Source organism: Diadema setosum, chromosome 9, assembly GCF_964275005.1.
Source record: "Diadema setosum chromosome 9, eeDiaSeto1, whole genome shotgun sequence".
In the NCBI taxonomy this organism is placed as follows: domain Eukaryota; kingdom Metazoa; phylum Echinodermata; class Echinoidea; order Diadematoida; family Diadematidae; genus Diadema; species Diadema setosum.
The window spans coordinates 21,477,061-21,494,934 of NC_092693.1; the positions used below are offsets into that span (position 1 = coordinate 21,477,061).

The following is a 17,874-nucleotide window of genomic DNA, read 5'->3' on the forward strand; positions in this document are numbered from 1 at the left end:
CGAAATTAACCATCATTGCGCGCTCAACCTGGGCCCCATTAGTTTCATGAAAGATGTTAGGATGGCAACTCTTGCTGGAATGGCAACTTCCAGTAGCAACAGCCAATCAGGAAGTTGGATTGTTACTATGACAATTGCCATTCCAGCAAGAGTTGCTATCATATCGACTTTTTTATGAAATGGGGCCCTGGTATCATATTATCAAAGTAAAAATATAAAGACATCGTATACGCCAAACCCAATTAAAATCTTTGAAATGAAGACCAAGACCCGGGTGAATACTGGACATACATGTAGTGTTAGCCTCCTGCAATAAGTTTAGTGTTAACTTATTTCACACAGCGACAGTCGGGCAGCTTCCACAACGTGTCTGATTCCCAGTCTCGCTGACAATAACTCGTGGAAACATCACCATAGTACTAGTATTACGCTTACAAATTTTATGCCAGCGGACAAACTTTGTTCGGTGATTCGCTGCAGCATGCTGTTTGCAAAAACATGAGGATGCTATCTTTGATCACCGTGAGAACATCGTATTGCCTGGATTTCGTAAACCAACGTAGAGCTGTATACGTTCATCTATTAATTCCCAACTGGTTCTCCAGAGTTTATGACGTCACCGCCATCATCGTAATCGCCATGCATTTTCCACGAGTTCATCGAACTTTCCATATTATAGGAGCGCAAACTCTCGTCAACCATGTCCATTCGTTCGGGTAATGTTAATTATCCCCATTTGAATCAGAGTTCATTCAGTGAGGAGCGGTTAGTTGTCATGAGGCATAATGCTGATTCTGGTGACCCTGTGGAGAATGAAAGGTGGAAACAAGAGGTAAATTAAAAACAATACTCGTAACAGCAGGGTAATAAATATTCAAAGAAGCAATCGACAAGTTTAGTTTGTAAAAATAAAATAAAATAATATCATATAATAATCGGATAATGTGATGATGATTGCATCGTTTATAGTAGTTGTGCCAGTAGTTGTAGTAATAGTAGTAGTAGTAGTAGTAATAATAGGATGATGATAATGATGACGATAATATCAAAGTCGATATTAATATTGCTAGTAATTATACTGATAACACCACAAATTAAATCATATAGATGACGACTCGGTACTCTCTTCTATCTTTTGTTTTCACTTGCAAACGATTAAAGGAAATTATCGAAAGGAACAAAACAGGAACAAGTTATCCCGATAATATGTCATGGTCAACGTCGACAGATCGTATCAGGGCAATTATCCCCTGAGGGCAGTTACCCCGACTTAGTGATAAGGTTATAGAGTAAATATTAGGTTTAGGGTTAGGTTTAGGGTATAGAGTTTGGGTTAGGGTTAGGATTAGGTTCAGGATTAGGATTAGGATTAGGGTTGGGGTCAGGGGAAGGGTCCGGGTAATTGCCCAGGGGGTAATTGCCCTTTAGACCCAAATCAACAAAAACTTACCACGATCACAACTCTGAACTGGCCCTCGATACCGCTGCCCGACGAGCGTAACGATCGCGTGCTGTAGAGCGATCGCGTGTCGTCGATCCCACTGAACTTCTTATGGACGGACACAAATCGGTTGGGATTGTGAAGACATTCAAACTTCATGTAGTTGTTATCGACCAGGTGATACTTGAATCGACATTGGGGATCACCTTTTCCCTGCAGATTGAATAAAAAATACAGATCGCACATTACATTTTGAACGTTGCATTTGTTTGTTTGTTTGTTTTCTTAAATGACTGAGCACAGCTCAAAAGAATTCGCGTATTTCATTTCTAAATCTCACGACGCATTGTCCATGGCTTCTTTCTAGGGCCCTGTTTCATATAGCTGTTCATAAAGTTACGTACAACTTTACGAATGACTTGAATATGACAAGCCTAGTGGGTTTCCTAATCATTATTACATAATTTCAATAACTTAAGTTGAAATTTGAAGATGTATTTTTGTCTAGTGTAGATGAAATATTGACATACAGTCGTACTTTGTTAAATCGTAAGGGAAGAATAGGCACACATATTGGCACTTCATATTCCAGTCATTCGTAAAGTCATGCGTAACTTTATGAATAGCCTTATGAGACAGGGGCCTGGTTTACTTCAACTGATTATATTTGACTTTGTGCAATACGATAACGTTATAATTTTGCAGGATGAAATGCAACAAGGATGCGTTGCCATGGTGATGGTCGGAAAAGTGGTGCGTATACTCACGTTGGCGTAAAGGATGCCGTTTCTCAGCGTCAGGAAGTGGGACGTATTGAGGAGACACCGAAGTGTGATGATATCATCTCCTTCTCTCTTCACCACGAATTGAGCTGTGTATACAAACAAAGAGATGATACAAAATCACATAAGAATAACAAGCAGCAATAGTGTGATGTTATGGATACAAAGTGTGCAGTCATTTTACTGTGTATACACTGCATTTTGATACACTGCGCTCATTAACTGTATCATATTTATGTTCGTTTTGTTCTCGTTTTTTTATTGTGCGCACATGCATGTAATGCAATGTATATTAACGCACGGCTCCCTTGTAAAGCAGGCCTTTGTGGCTCTGAATGGGACTGCCCTGCTTTTAAAGAAGACTTCATAAGTAAATGAATAAATAACTAAATAAGATATAATAGAAAATAGATAGTAAACTCTAAAATGATTTAATCTCTAACGATTAATCAACGTTTTATATGTTGTCATCTTTTAATGAATATGCCATCTTTTGTCATCTTTTAGTGAAGTTAAGCACTTTAATGTTGAATTTACCATTTCTGAAATTTCAAATTTTGAGCGTTAAATTTAGCATTTAACAAAAGGCTGGGGAGGGGCAACATTTAAAATGTCGATTAATCATTTCGTTTTTTTTAGAGTGTATAATACATAGAGCCACATAATCCACAGACATTTCGCTCAAGACCTATCTATAAGCGTCTTTTTTTTTTCTTCTTTTTTTTTAGTTGCTGACATAAAGCCTTAATCTTTGGAATACTGTAACAAACACATTCTTGTAGTTTACATTGTGGACTGACAAGAAAAGTACTTTTCACTGCATGAAGAATCCGGCACATTTCATTCAGTTTTCAGAATAAAACAGAGTTCGTGTAAGAATAGTAGAAACGAGGTAAATGGCCTGCTCAGGCTTACAGCTCCGATATGTTGCTATGGGAGACTACTTCTACACGACAAACACACAACGTTTCCATAGTAACACCACGCATATGCAACTTCAAAGAAGGTACACGCGCCTGATTTTGCTTTGCACCGGTCTATTTCTGTTATTCACCATATTACACGTAGCACGAGCCAAATCTCTAAACAGATAATAAATTTCATGAAATTCTTGAATTTTCTTATTCCCCGCTGCTTTGTACTTCGTAACATTTTGCAAAGATTTCACTTTGATTTCTGTGGATTGACCCTGTCCATTCCCATTCTGCTGCCTCAGCCAAGGAGGTTGTGTTTTATGGTTTTATGTTTGTGGTTGCTGTTAGCATATATTTGAAAAAAGAATTTGGATGAAAATTTCAGTGAAGACAAAAAATGTACCAAGGAACAAATAAAAAGACATTGGTGGAGATTTGGGTCATCATCAGGATCTAGGAATATTTTAATATTTTGTTTTGTTTTGTTTTGTTTTTTGCATATGAATAGGGACAGTTTCGACGTTTTGCTACGCAATCGTTAATATGTAGATACAATTTAACCTTGTAACAATTTTTATGACACTAAAACTAATATCAATCCGGATGATAAGTGTATTCTGGATGGTGGAGACCCAAACTGTTTCAATTTACGGGAGGGGGGATGTCGTGAAACAGGTCTCGTAAATAACTGCTCATTCACGTACATCATGGCAACGACAATTGGAGAAACGAGCTTCGTTGGTGAAGGTGTGTACTTTCTGAGCATTTTTTTTTTTGTGCCCATCAATCTTTTTTATGGGTTCAAAACAAATTAAATTGAAATTACGATTATAAACCAACATCTCTCTTTACTCAAAGGGGCCTACCTTGTTTGCCGTAGATGCCGTTAAAATCAATCTTCCCCGTAAGGGAGTTGACCCGGAGTAACCCGCCGGTAGCCCGAGACTCGAGCTGAACAATGTTACCCGTGTGGAGCTCACGGGCCTGCGATGTAAGTATCCGGAATGCGAAGGAAAAACACAGTGACCGTAGCGATGAAGAATGAAAATGAAAGCAATAGGTAGGAAAAATGAATGAATAAAAGAAAATACAAGAGATGGAAGGAAAGGTGAAATAACATTAATTTCTTATGACAAATCACGCGTCAAACGTATAAATTGTGCAAAATGGTTTTACTGTGAAGCAGAAAAACAAAACATATTTGTACTTAACCCTTATAGTATATACCAACATCTCACTCTACCATGGATTTCATGCACAGGTATGTTATTGATGGTATATAGCAGTGTATAGGAACAGAGTTAAAGTAGTGTACGAATATCAACTAGTCTGATAACAGTACTTCACCTCACACCAACAGGACATGGTGATTCTGTCCAAATCCCTGATTCGATCATTTATTTTTGAATCCATATAATGTCAAAGAAATATCACATCGCAACTGGAGACAATTTGACCTGCTATTATTACCTCCCTCGTGGAGGCATTTATTAGCATAGGTTTAAATGCTAACAATAATATCGTTTAATTTGATATCAGCACTAGCTGGGGCAAATTATTTTTAATCGGGCCCCATTTTTTCCCATAAACAACAACAACAATTATTAAAACATGAAAATATACAAGCAAAGATTAGCGTTAAAATAAGGAATGTTGTAACTATTTTTTTCAAATCGTTTTCTCCACCAGGAGAAGGGGGCGGTTGATTGTACATTGGACATGTATTCAGAGTGATCTGGACAAAAAAAAAAAATCAGCAACATCAATATGTACTCATTAACTTGTTACGTAATTCAACAAAAATCAAATTCACCAATCATCATAATTTTGAAAGATTTAAAGTAATAACAATTGATTTTTGCAACTCACCACTACACCAACTCTGTGGAGTCCGTTGAATCCATTGTGGCTATGGTGAACGTAGGCCCTCTGGAAAAAAAAATGCATAATTATGTTATATTCATATGTTAAAGGTACTGTTTACCATTGGTATCGGTGATTTGAAAAATGTTTGAGTTATCACATTTGATGAATATGTGTAGGTCAGTTATATCACAAAACATCTTACCATATACAACAATTTCACAATAAAGCCTAAGATATAATTATATATCACTATTTTTCTCCATAAACAATAACTGTAGACGGTTTATTCTAGAAACAATTTTATTCTAACTATTGATATTTTGTATATTTAACATACTTAACATTGATTACACTGATTAACATTTTCACATTGGTTGTTTCTATCCCTAACTCGCATTTCAGAACTACAATGTATTCTAAAACATTAAAGTTGGGTTTCTGTGTCGTCTACATAATTATGGTAAATAATACCTTTAACATTCACTCAATACGTGTGCGCAGAATAACAAAACTCGAATCGGCCATTGAGGCAGTAAGGAATTGGTGCTTGGGCGGGTAGCAAATTAAGTCAGCTGTGAGTGGATGCGAATAAGATTGTTTCACATATAGTACGATTGATTTTTGAACACTTGATTCTCATAATGATCATGTCAGCATGCAGAATCTGGCTGGATTTTGCCACTTGTTCCTGACGGTTTCAAATATCTCACCTGCTCGAGTTTAGGTTTCATAGCTGCTGGGGCCCAGCCGTAGAGTGTATCCATCCAATGCTATAGACGGGAAAACAAAATAAATTTAATTTCAAACATGAGTAAGATTATCTAAACATTAATTGAAGCATGGTTTATTTCAATTACCTGGCCCCCTAAAACTAAGAATAGTTGCATGTTTTCTCTAATGATTTGCCGTTGCTAAGTTAGCAGGCCGCCAAAAAAAAAAAAAAGAAGAAAAGAAGAAACTAAAAGTTTGAGAAAGTTTTGGGTTTTCAAAGTTTAACATGATTACTATAGGCCTACTTGAATTTCAGTAACTAGATTTTTCTTTGGGAAAATCAGTTATCAAAATGTGGGGGTTATTCACACAATCGAAGAATCACGTATAGTTTTGTCGAAGAATGCAAAATTACAAAATGACGCCTAAAGCATAAATGCAACCAATAATCATCATCATAATTATCTTTACCTTCATGACTTTTTTTTTCTGCAAAAAGGTGTAACATATCTTTTCTTTCTTTCCATGTTCTCTACACTCTTCAGAAAGAAGATTGTCATTTGCATATGATATTGTCAACTACATCAGATGAATTGCCGTGGAGGTGCAAGGAGGGACATTAATAGATATTAGGGGGCAAGTATTTTGGAGACATTGTTATACCCTAAGAGAAACCTTTGAGAAAACCTTTGAGAGAAAACGGGACACTAACACTCCACCACCAAGGGAGTCATGACCTGCCCTAAAGTCCAATTCCACTGCATTTACGACGCATATAAATATAGTTATGGTTGTGAATTCGATTGCACTTTTCGGTGAATTTTACGTGAAGGTCTATATAGAATGCATATAACTTTATTAAATCACGTCGTATTTTGACGTCACTTGTTCTACTATTCTCAGTTTGATTTTGATCTAATCATTGATTCAAATCCAACTTATAAATCGGGAGTGGAATTGTACTTTAAACCTTTGATATGGAACCAAGGGATGAGGGAGCACAAAATCAAATGGAATTTGTAACATGTTTCATTTCGAGGCAAACATAGCAACGAACTTCACACATTATTTTCTATTGTTTCTTTTTTCTCTGTACCCCCCCCCCCCGCCCAAACAAAGACAAAAAATAATCAATGGGTGAGAATCTAGAAGATGCTAGAAAAGGTCACTAAGATGCAAACCACCTTCAGGACGTACAATGCAACCATGCAAGACCACAAGTACCTTTGTCCCCATGACACACCTATTTCACACTGACCACATAAAGTCAACCAGTCCACAGAGATAAGACCACCAAATCTGTTTCCCGTGAGAGTGTTTCACGTCATGTTCATGAACTACTTGTAGTCTCATCTGACTATACCTGCCATTAAAGATCACGTCTTTGTTTCCCTATTAGGGCGATCTGTGCAAATGAATGCTATACTGCTTTACAAAAACATTGCAGACCTCACCACCCCCTACTATCATCGTCGTTCCAAAACTCTGTAACTACTTTGAAGTACTCATTTTCTCCTTCTCTGTTGTGCCACTGAATTTAACATTCATTTCCACTATTTCTCGCGGCACTGAAGTTTCTCTTATTCACACGTGGCTCTAATTTCTTTCATCCCCTCCCCTAAAAGTGGACTTACCGGCTATGAAAGCAGAGAACTGGACATAACAAAATACCAGAAGAACTGTGTTCGACTCCGCTGAGCTACTAGCTTGCATGAAATCTACTGCCATAATACCCCTAGCCTATGCGTTTTGTTTATAATAGTCGATATGATTACGTTCATTTTCTGTATCGCACACGCGTAACCGGCAATATAATACGCGTGACGTCATAAAATGTCATTGTTGCGTAATAAGCATCACACGTCCATCTGAACTGAAATGAATGCCGAGGAGCTTAGAAAAGTAGAATGTTCTTTAAAACTTATTTTTACTCTCCCACCCGTCTATCCACCCCTTCTCCTAAAATAAGGGGAGACAACACACACACACACACACACACACACACACACATACACGTTAACACACTAATATCATCTCTACTGATTATTTGTTACCACAATAGTTAGCAGCAAATCCGTATTAAAGGGATAGTACAGTTTTGGTTGAGATGAAAATTGAGCTTTTAAATTTTTGCAAGATACCAAGAAAACACTTATGATATGTACAGAGCATACCATTTTAAGAGGAATTTAAAGTTTATTTGATGAATATCGGGTTTGGAATAACTGAAACATTCAAAAACAAAGAAAAACAAAGCGATCGTTACAAAGTGTGGGTCCCACACTTTATTGGAATCGCTGTTTTTTGATATCTCAGCCATTTCAAAACCAATTTTCAACAAATAAACATTGAATTCCTCATAAAATTGCATGCTCTCTTATATTTTATATGAGATTTCTCATTATCCCACCTGAAAATGGTAGAAACCGGAAATTAGGTCTCAACCAGAACTGTACGATCCCTTTAACATGTTAATTATCTAGCACACGAGATTTCTTTTTTTTACATAACCACACACAGTCAATACGACTTATTGGACCATAATCTATACTTAAGCAATAGATAAATCAAGAAATTTCGTAAAAGAAATTAATATTTGACTGTTGTTCCGTAATATACATGTAATGTAATGTAATGTATTTAGTAAACACCCATACCCATATTAAATTTCCCAAACTCCCTACGTATTTGATTAGTGACTTGACTTGAAATGCCTTTCACAAACTGGGAGTTGCTCATTGCTACACATTCTAATTATTGTCAGTTAAAAATAAAACCATAGAGAATCTTTGCGTATTTTTTTTTTTTTTTGGGGGGGGGGGGTGGGGGTGGGGGACGTGTTTGCTAGTATTCATAGGGTGAATATTTTGTTTTGAATGCACAATTAACTGTATACCTCTCCATTCATTTTCATATCACTATTACTATCTGTAATAGCCCAATATCCAGTTTGCGTTACTCATTGATCTTATTTTTTTTTTTTAAGTAGAAACTTAAATTTTCTTTCTCTTCTAGACCCGCACTCCTAAATAATTCTTTCTTCATTTTACTACCCCTGCTTATGATACGGAAACATGTTTTGGGTTGTCACTGTTTGCACGATTGCCTTATGATATGATAACAGTGTTCGAAAAATTGTAAAATTTTGTTGTTCATTTCATAGACACATGATGTGTGCAATCCTGCTAAAAAAAATAAAAAAAAATCTGATAAATCAAACTATTATGGACTTATGTAAATGAAGGAACCAGTTAAGAAACGCCCAAAGAAGATAAGAGGTAGCCCATTTTCCAAAAGATTATTTCCCAAGAACCAATACAAAGGAAATCTGTTTAATATCATGAAATTGTGAAAAACCCGGACTTCCATACCACTTAATAACATCAGAAAAAACAAATTTCGAATTGCCAAGATCTACCAACAAAATGTTAGACAATTCGAAGGATCATGAAGACGAAATAAAACGTAAAATTTGAAGCGAACAGACAAACGTTGAGTCAACCAGTCAAAGAATGCAAGACTTGTGGAATCTCAGAAAGGAAACGACCGCCAGTATTGATAAGTTTTTAAAGGTTCGTTAAATGGTGGCAATGAATTTTCAAACACAAACCATCAAGCAAAGCGCAGACTCCTGCGGTTTGTTTGCGGTCGCATTCGTAGCCATGAACACCATTGCCTTGTATTAACCACCTCTCTTTCACATTGAAAGTCTCGATATATATGTGAAAGCAAAATCGATAACACATGACTGTGTATTAAAAACAACGGGTCTAGATGCACACTGTGTATAGTCACAATTAACATAACAAAAGAAAACTTGCCAGATGTTAGACGTCCACTTGCAATAACAATGTTCCCTTTCAAAAATATATACGCGGGTTAGTGACAAACAATCAAAACACCTGCAGAAAGTGATGACTAAAATATTTAAACGAAATGAAACTTACTGACGATTCCATCAAGAAAATGTGCAGCGTTTTACTTCATGCATTTACTGCACGTGGCGAAGCGATTGAAGGTGGGTGGAAAACAATAAGCGGGTGAAGATGATGGAAAATAGAAATAAAAGAAGTGAAATGAAATACATGCAGGATAAACCGACTGGCTTACTGATGTATTCAATATCTGTGCGTTCTCCCCTATGAAACATTGCTCGTAAGTTTGTCAAAAAGTTTGACTTATCCTTTGCCCGTCCGTACTAACAGCTATTGTTAATAGGACTGAAATTGAAGGTGTATTAAATGTTGCTAGTCTGGAGTTATGAGCTAACGGGCTGGTTCAAACTTTTTCGTGGGATAGGGCAACCATGAAATTGAATACATCGATAAACCTTTCTGTAATAGGCGTGAGCTGAAGGTGCATTGATAAAAAAAAGTGAACCAACTTGGGAACGTTTAGGACACAAAACTGATTTTTGGCTGAGGGTCTGATTCATGCCAAAAAAGTGAAAGAAAAAAAAAATAAAACAAAAAATGTTGCAATCTAAAACTTTTCGCTTTGGGTGAAAATCATCTTGCATTCCGTTCACTGAGCGACTACAAACACTGCAAACGGTTTTACATCGTATAAGATGATTCCATATTTTATTGCATACACCTTGCACTTTATTTTCAAACATCTCTTACAGAAGACTTTGACGATAGACTTTACAGGTTGCATGGTGAGGAGAAATGATGAAAATAACATTGCATGGTGAAGAAAATGTACATGTAAATAAAGAGTAGGCTAATTGGAAGAAAATTGATATGTGATAGTGGAATGGACTGAAAGTAACCGAGACGACGTAAACAAAGTTACAGAATGTGTATACAGAATACAACGTGTTTCAGTGGTAAACAATTCGAATAAAACAATATGCACATTAAGAATATGAGAAATAAAAAAATGAATTAACATGATTGATGAACTTGTACATAAAATGTAGGAAATATTATTGCCAGCACTATAACTATGAACAATGTCGAAAGGTTACACCACAGAAATTTGCTGTGCACACTTGCAAATACAGAGTTTAGATGCGAAATCCGATATATATTCCTTTCTATCTACTAGAGATATTTGAGAATAAGGCTGTAAATGATGAAAAACAGCAAAAACAGTTATCGTGTTGGCCAGCATGGTTTATTATGAAATATTGTGGATTTGCAGTGCACTTAGTCAATCTCTCAGAAATCTAAATGCCGATATTTCATTTTTTTTTTTGGTCGTTTACATATCATATCATGCAATGATTATGATGGCATAATTTGCGTTGAATGATTATCAGCGCCATTTTCTCAAGATGTCAAGTTCTTTCCGAGGATAATGGAAAGAGGATCTCCTCAACTTTCCCCGAAACTATTACTTGCCGTACCAAACTGAGGAGACTCAGAGCTTCAGGAAACGGCGGGATTGAAAGTACAGACATTCTGAAGAGACTCACATTCGTTTGAAGTATTCGTTTTGTTTGACTTTCTGCTCGTTGTATTTTGCTTGATCTCATTGACTTGCTGAGAGAATAAATTTACACACCGACTGTTGAGTGTTATACAAGAGACCACTCCGGGCGAATGCATGGCAAATTGTACAGACTAAAGGCAACTTTGGGTTGGAAAGGCTTTTGTAAGGGCAAAATACACATCACAACTTGGGCCTCAACGCGTCTAACAGACAAGGTCCGTGTGTGCACGATTAATGCAGGACTATTTTGCTCTGTGCCATAGTTTAAGGCTATTAATATCCGAGATAGGAATAATTCGTTCGCTGACGACAAACAAATTATTTTATCATCTGCTAATGTATGAGAATAACCGCAAATATTAACCGCTTACACTCTCATTACACTCAAGTCTGTATGTCGCTTCCATTTGTAGGTTTAAATAAATCTTCGATACCCTATCATAATAATAGTGATATGTATCTTGCCCGGCAAACAAATACTTGAAATTAAGTTGACAGGATCAGAGTACAAGTATATGATATAATGGACTAGATACGAGTCCATATTGATGTGTAGGCTCTACGCAGAAATGCAAAGACCTCAAAGGAATTTATGTGATGGCGAGATGTGACGAAATGGTTAATATGCAACACAGCACTCTCTTTGCCGTATGGATTTTTTTCTTTGAAATTAGGGATACATGTACGTTTGGATACAGAGGACTTTATTTTTTTAGATAACATGCAAGATATTAAGGAATGCTCCTAGCAGGCGAAAAAAAGAGAGAAGAATGTAATTGTTCTTACCTGCAATTCCGCCATAACATTGAAATTCGGGTATAGAATATCCGCCAAGTTTGATAGCTTCGATAGTATATGGTACTCAGGGAGAAAGCCGAGACACCCCCAACTGAGGCTCTCAACTCGTTTCTAGGCAAGTCTGCTGTCTGAACAACGTGCGTGTGAATAAGGGCCAAACCTTTCTTTGTACCTAATACCCTAAATCCCTAAAGGCACAAAAGGGCAGAGTGCATGGGGGTTCGACTTTATGGGGTCCAAATAAAAGGAATAAAATCGAATCGGTATTGCATGTCGTTATCTGTTGGGTGTTCGATTTGCATAACAAGGCAAGCTTTAAGGCGTAATCCTGTTGTGGGCGAGAGGTTGTAAAGAATGACACGATGGATTCACACAATGGTGTTTTGGAATCAGATACTGGTAGTCACTGAAAACATATACCTGACGCGTTGATACTCACCGCTGCCTTTTTGCCACTCAATATTGTAAAAGTTGCTAAAACATGAGACAAGACCGTCCTGTCTGACCAGTTCAGATGTTAAAGTCGGCGATTAAAGCACCACAGGTTTGGCAAGTCTTGAAGCCCGTATGCAAGCACATGTAGATAATAAGGATGGTTAGATAAACTTAGTTCGCTCACAGGTCAGAAGCTGCACTATGTTGAGACACCGGGCGAAATTCGCCATTGTTCGTGGGAGGCAGGCGTTCGATATCCTATCCACGCGTGTCGCGGTTTTGATCGCTCAGTGCGTGGCGTTGCCAGGGTGACGGGCTTGCCAGCACACTGAGGGAGCTAGGACCTAGCGCTAACATAGTTCTTGTATTCGCAGACCTAATAAAAAAATTCTCTCGAGTAATGTCACAACCAGAAAGCAATTCTTCGTCAATACTGTACTTTTCTGGCTTCAAGAAATCTTCCAGATGCTGTTTCCGTATGTGACATGTTTGCAGCGGAAAAATTATAATGCACAGGAGTTTGAATACACAAAGATGTCTTACGATAAATTGCCATTCCTACCGATAACTAAGACTAATTACTCCACTGTCAAAATGAAGTCGGAAGGGGTCACAACGTCAACAGAAGACATCCTACGTATACATACAAGACAGCTATCTTCACAATATTAAATCATTACTCGGTGCATGACATGTAAATATTGAGGGAATATTTATGACAGAAATAATGACATCATGGGCCTTTACACAATTGTCTATAAATAACTGAAATACATGTATTATAGTTGTGAGTTGAAATCTGTGTTTTGCTTAGTTATCATGTCTTATAGAAGAAGACAACACGGGATGGGTGTGTTGATCTCCTATCTATCCCCTCTATCTGAAATTCGGACCACATGCAAAGCTGACATGCAAACAAAGTTATGGGATCTTAAAATTCGCATTAGTGCCGATAGCTTGAAGATTCTGACAACTTGTCGAGTGTAACCATATCAACGGGGCCATAAAATGTCAATTATAGCGGAGACGTTGCAAGCAACATAAACATCTGATTGTATAAAAGAGGCTATCACACTGAAGGTGGAGAGAACTGGATGATCTGTATCTATACTAGGATTATCGGCTCAGGATTTATAGGCCTGAATGATTTAATTTTCATCCACAATGAAATAACAACTTTGATCACGAGAAATTAACAGAATATGATGATGATGATAGCGTAGATGATGATAGTCACATGAATTAAAACCAAAGATAACCTAGGAACACAGTCGAGAATCCTCATGAAGAAGCGTTGAATGGTAATTGTTTGCTTCCATTTACCATTGAATAAAATTATTACTGTAGAGAAAATATGAATGATAACATTTTTTTTTTGAACCTGAATCTAATAAAGTCATTACAGCGATCAAAGTCTGGTGAAACTTGATCTAAAATAATTTTCTTTTCCATTTGCCAAATGATAAATTCTATTGCACATTCTATTATTGATATGAGTTCATTTTTTATTTTGTTTGGTTTCTTTGTTTGGCTGTTTTGTTGTTTGCTTGTTTGTTTGTTTGTTTTTCTTTAGCTGTAACTCACTGTAAGTGAGATCGCATGTTCAACACCTAGTTTACTATAGGGTCGAGTGAAAAGCAGAATGGATGTCATCTAGATCTATATACGAATCGAAATTCCTCCTCAAAATTACCTTTCTTTAATTCATTTCGCAAACTACTGTCAAAGCACCTAGACAATTGTGATAGTTTCAAACCAAGTCAGTAATTAAATATACATGTGTAACATACACAAACAAAATGGTTTAAAGATGTAATGCTTGATGTAACGGATGATGACCCAAAACGCCATATTCAGATGAAGCAATTATGCATTGCAGAAGTTGCAGATGAATTGCATAAGAGTTCCTCAATCCCTCAGAGGCACGTAGATGATGAATGTAACAGGGAGGTACTAGGGACCTCCCCGGGGCATCTCCCTAGATACCGTATACAACAATTGCTTGTCGCAAAGCCAGACTCGTGAATAACCAGATGTTGATTTCCTATTGTTTAACAATCGATTGACATATTCTAGTTACGCACTCACAGGTGGTAATTCAATGGCTGGTTTTGATGACGGTCAAAAATAACATCTAATCGATTTAATCTGTTTGTTAAACCAATTCTCGAAGTCTGTTGTAGCGTTCAGATTTTTGTAAACTCCTCTTTACTCTATAACTTTAAGATTCTTAGAGCATATTTGTTTATTCAGCTGCTTTCGAAAACCTTCCCTTTTTGTTACCTGCCTATAATTTCCTTCAGACTTTTTTGCCCACAAGAATATTGTTCATGGGCAGATGGTGTAGCCCTTTCCTTGGCCCTCTATCTCGATAGCCTCAGAAATAGTCAAAGATCTTGTTTGGTTCGTCAGGCCGATTCATACCCTTGAGGAAGGTCTATCATTATCCCCTTAAAAGCAATCAAACACAAAGGAATACAATTCGCAACAAAACAATAAACATAACAATATCAAGTACGCAGACAATGTGCAAGTTGGCAATACCACATTTCATTTAAAGCACAACAGTAGTTCAATTCAATCTGCAGGCTGTTCTGTCTTTCATATATTGTTTCATCTGAAAGTTTGGATGACAAACTCATATACCAACTCTTGACTGTGCACTAACAAAAATGAATGATTGCTATGATATCCAATGTTACGTTTAAAATGATATCAGAGTATGGAGACGTAATCAAAATGCCAATAAAATCAGCCACCTGAAAAAAAAAAAGAAAAAGGTTACTAGACATAATATATACAGAGAGGGAGAGGGAGATTTTTTTTTTTTCGAGTTCGCTGAACAATCAAGGTTTCCCAGTGACGTTGACTTTTAATCAACTGTGTTAGTTCTGGTGTGTAATCATCCGAATCTTATCCAGCAAGTTGTTGATGCATCCCCGTCAAACAAGTATAACTGTGATGCTTGATCTATTTCTATAATTGCGTATTTTCTTATTTAACAGATGAAGTACCAGACTGTTGTTGCCTCGGTGACACTGCGAAATCCTCGTTTGAATAAATGTGAATAGCTCGCCCTATATTCAGGCAAATATTCACCATGTCTTCTGATTACATTAATTCACTATGTCAATCTAACGTTACAGCAAAATGTAAATGAAATTGGAAGTGTTTAAATTTGGTGAAACAAAAGAGCTTGAGTTGATTTCGGTGGTGGAGACTAGAATATTGTTAAACTCCAGTTTGTTGTTCTTTTGGAGATGTCAAGAATCTGCAGGCTAGTAGTAGCTCAGACAATATCAGACCTTTAAAGCAATCATTCTAGATCGCGCGTTCCGTGGCACCTCCGCCAAAAACGTTCGGAGGGGGGGGGGGGGGCGTTTCATGAAGGAACTTGTCGGATAATATATCTGACAAGTCAATTATATCCGACAAGTTTTGAGAAATTCTTTAGTCTGATTGGCTGATTTCTCTGAACTTGTCGGATATAATTGACTTGTCGGACATTTTATCCGACAAGTTCCTTTTTTTTTATGTGTTTTATTGAATTAAGTGAATTACAGCATTCACAAACAATTCGGTATGATTGAACAAACAAAACATAACAACAAACAAGAAAAGACAACAACAACAACAACAACAACAAAAAAAAAATAGCCCCCACCCCCACCCCAGAAAAACACTGTTTTAACATTTTTAAGCAGCAATACAAAATATATCCACTTAAGCTACTTGTTGGCAGTCTTTTTGAATTCAGTCATAAATTAAGCAATAACTACATGTATATTACATAATGAAATATTTATAATTTAAACCTCCATTTCTTAAAATGAAAAGGTAATTTGTTATTCTTTTTTGCAATAGCATATTCTACATTTTTAATACTAACGACATATGTTTTGTATCCTTCAAAAGATGGATTTTTACTTTGAAATTTACAAACATAGATATAATATTTAAGTAAAAGAAACAGAAATGTGACAAATTTATCATTTTCATAACCAAACATTTTTTCAAAAACTGTTGGGTTCATAACTTGATTTGTCTTCTTACTAATAAAATTTATAGTCCGATCCCATATAGGTTTAACCACAGGGATCCGATAAGTTCCTTCATGAAATGCCCCCCAGAATAGTGTCCTGTGATATAGGGAGACGAGTTCAAAAAGCAGAATAGCTCCCTCTTTTGTCGACAGTGTGCGTAAGTGACGGCGTTCAGTTACTGGTAGTAGTTAGTACCCAATTTACCATTGACAACAGCTACTGATTGATGATGTTTAGAACGTTCAAGCTGCCTGCGAAGTCACAACTGAAAGTATGCAACCAATGTTCGCTCTTCTTTAGGTCGAATCCCTTGCAGAGTCACTCCCTTTCAAAGCTTTGCATGGATCAATTAAAGGGATGGTACAGTATTGGTGGAAATGAGAATTGGGCTTTTAACTTTTTGCAAGATACCAAGAAAACACCTATGATATAGGACAGAGTATACCATTTTAAGAGGAATTCAAAGTTTATTTGATGAAAATCTGGTTTGGAATGACTGAAACATCCAAAAACAAAGTAAAACAAAGCAATCGTTATAAAGTGTGGGTCCCACACTTTATCTGAATCGCTCTTTTTGGATATCTCAGCCATTTCAAAACCAATTTTCATCAAATAAATGTTGAATTCCTCATAGAATTACATGCTCTTTCATATTTCAAAAGAGGTTTCTCATTATCTCACCAAAAATGTTAGAAACCTGAATTAGGACTCAACCAAAACTGTATGATCCCTTTAACTTGTTTAGAGATAGGCATCTATGCATACATAGCGTTAAACAAACACCATTATAATTATGGCCATGATAAAGATATTGACATGATCATAATAGGGAAAAATAACGGCTGGCTGGCTAGACACACAGAATACAGATTTGCATACCGAGGTTCTACCTTCAGATAAACAATTAATTATGTATGTATTTATATGAACAATTTGTTGTTGTCCTCACTGGTATTTTTTCCACTTCATTTCATTTATTTCATTTCCAACAATGCAAAACATTTTCATGCACAAAATAACACAATATCAATACAATGTAGTAACAAAGAAAAGTACATGAAATTAACAATACTATGCATCAAAAAGCAGATGAAATTGAATTGAAATTAAAGTTGCAGGAAATGGAGGAGAAATGCTAAAAAGCCAAGCTTTCATTTTGCAGTCTCCTCGTCGACAAAATAACAAAATAACTTTTAAACTCGGAGCTATTGCAGATATGTTTCGTGATTGTTACTTCCGTTGAGATGGCTGGAAAAGCAAAGTTCAGCTGCCTTTATTGCTCTTAAAATCTATGAATAATGTTCGTAGACCGTGGTACATTCATCTTTGTTAAAATCTCGTTTTCATTTTTACCGGGTGACACTTAGGATTAGCAAATAACAGTGGCGGATCCAGAGGGGGGGGGGGGGGGCGCAACCGGCGCACGCACCCCTTTAATTTTCGTT

At 36.7% G+C, this 17,874-nt stretch overlaps 1 protein-coding gene across 1 annotated transcript; it reads right to left on the reverse strand.

Moving 5' to 3' along the window:
• Positions 1 to 256: 256 nt before the first annotated feature.
• On the reverse strand, positions 257 to 12,071 carry LOC140233181 (uncharacterized). Its single transcript, XM_072313297.1, has 7 exons — positions 11,940 to 12,071; positions 5,714 to 5,773; positions 5,007 to 5,066; positions 4,004 to 4,121; positions 2,209 to 2,312; positions 1,451 to 1,654; positions 257 to 803 (listed from the first exon to the last, which is right to left on the reverse strand). Exons 1-7 carry the CDS (start codon positions 11,952 to 11,954, stop codon positions 774 to 776), a joined length of 591 nt encoding a protein of 196 aa, XP_072169398.1. The 5' UTR covers positions 11,955 to 12,071; the 3' UTR covers positions 257 to 773.
• Between the last annotated feature and the right edge of the window lie 5,803 nt (positions 12,072 to 17,874).

What these genes read in the sequence shown, in the direction of transcription:
- LOC140233181 (XM_072313297.1), bottom strand. An exon ending in CGGCATCTACGGCAAACAAG is followed by an intron (nt 2,313 to 4,003) that starts GTAGGCCCCTTT and finishes TTGTATACACAG; the next exon opens with CTCAATTCGTGGTGAAGAGA. An exon ending in AGTTCAGAGTTGTGATCGTG is followed by an intron (nt 804 to 1,450) that starts GTAAGTTTTTGT and finishes CATTCTCCACAG; the next exon opens with GGTCACCAGAATCAGCATTA.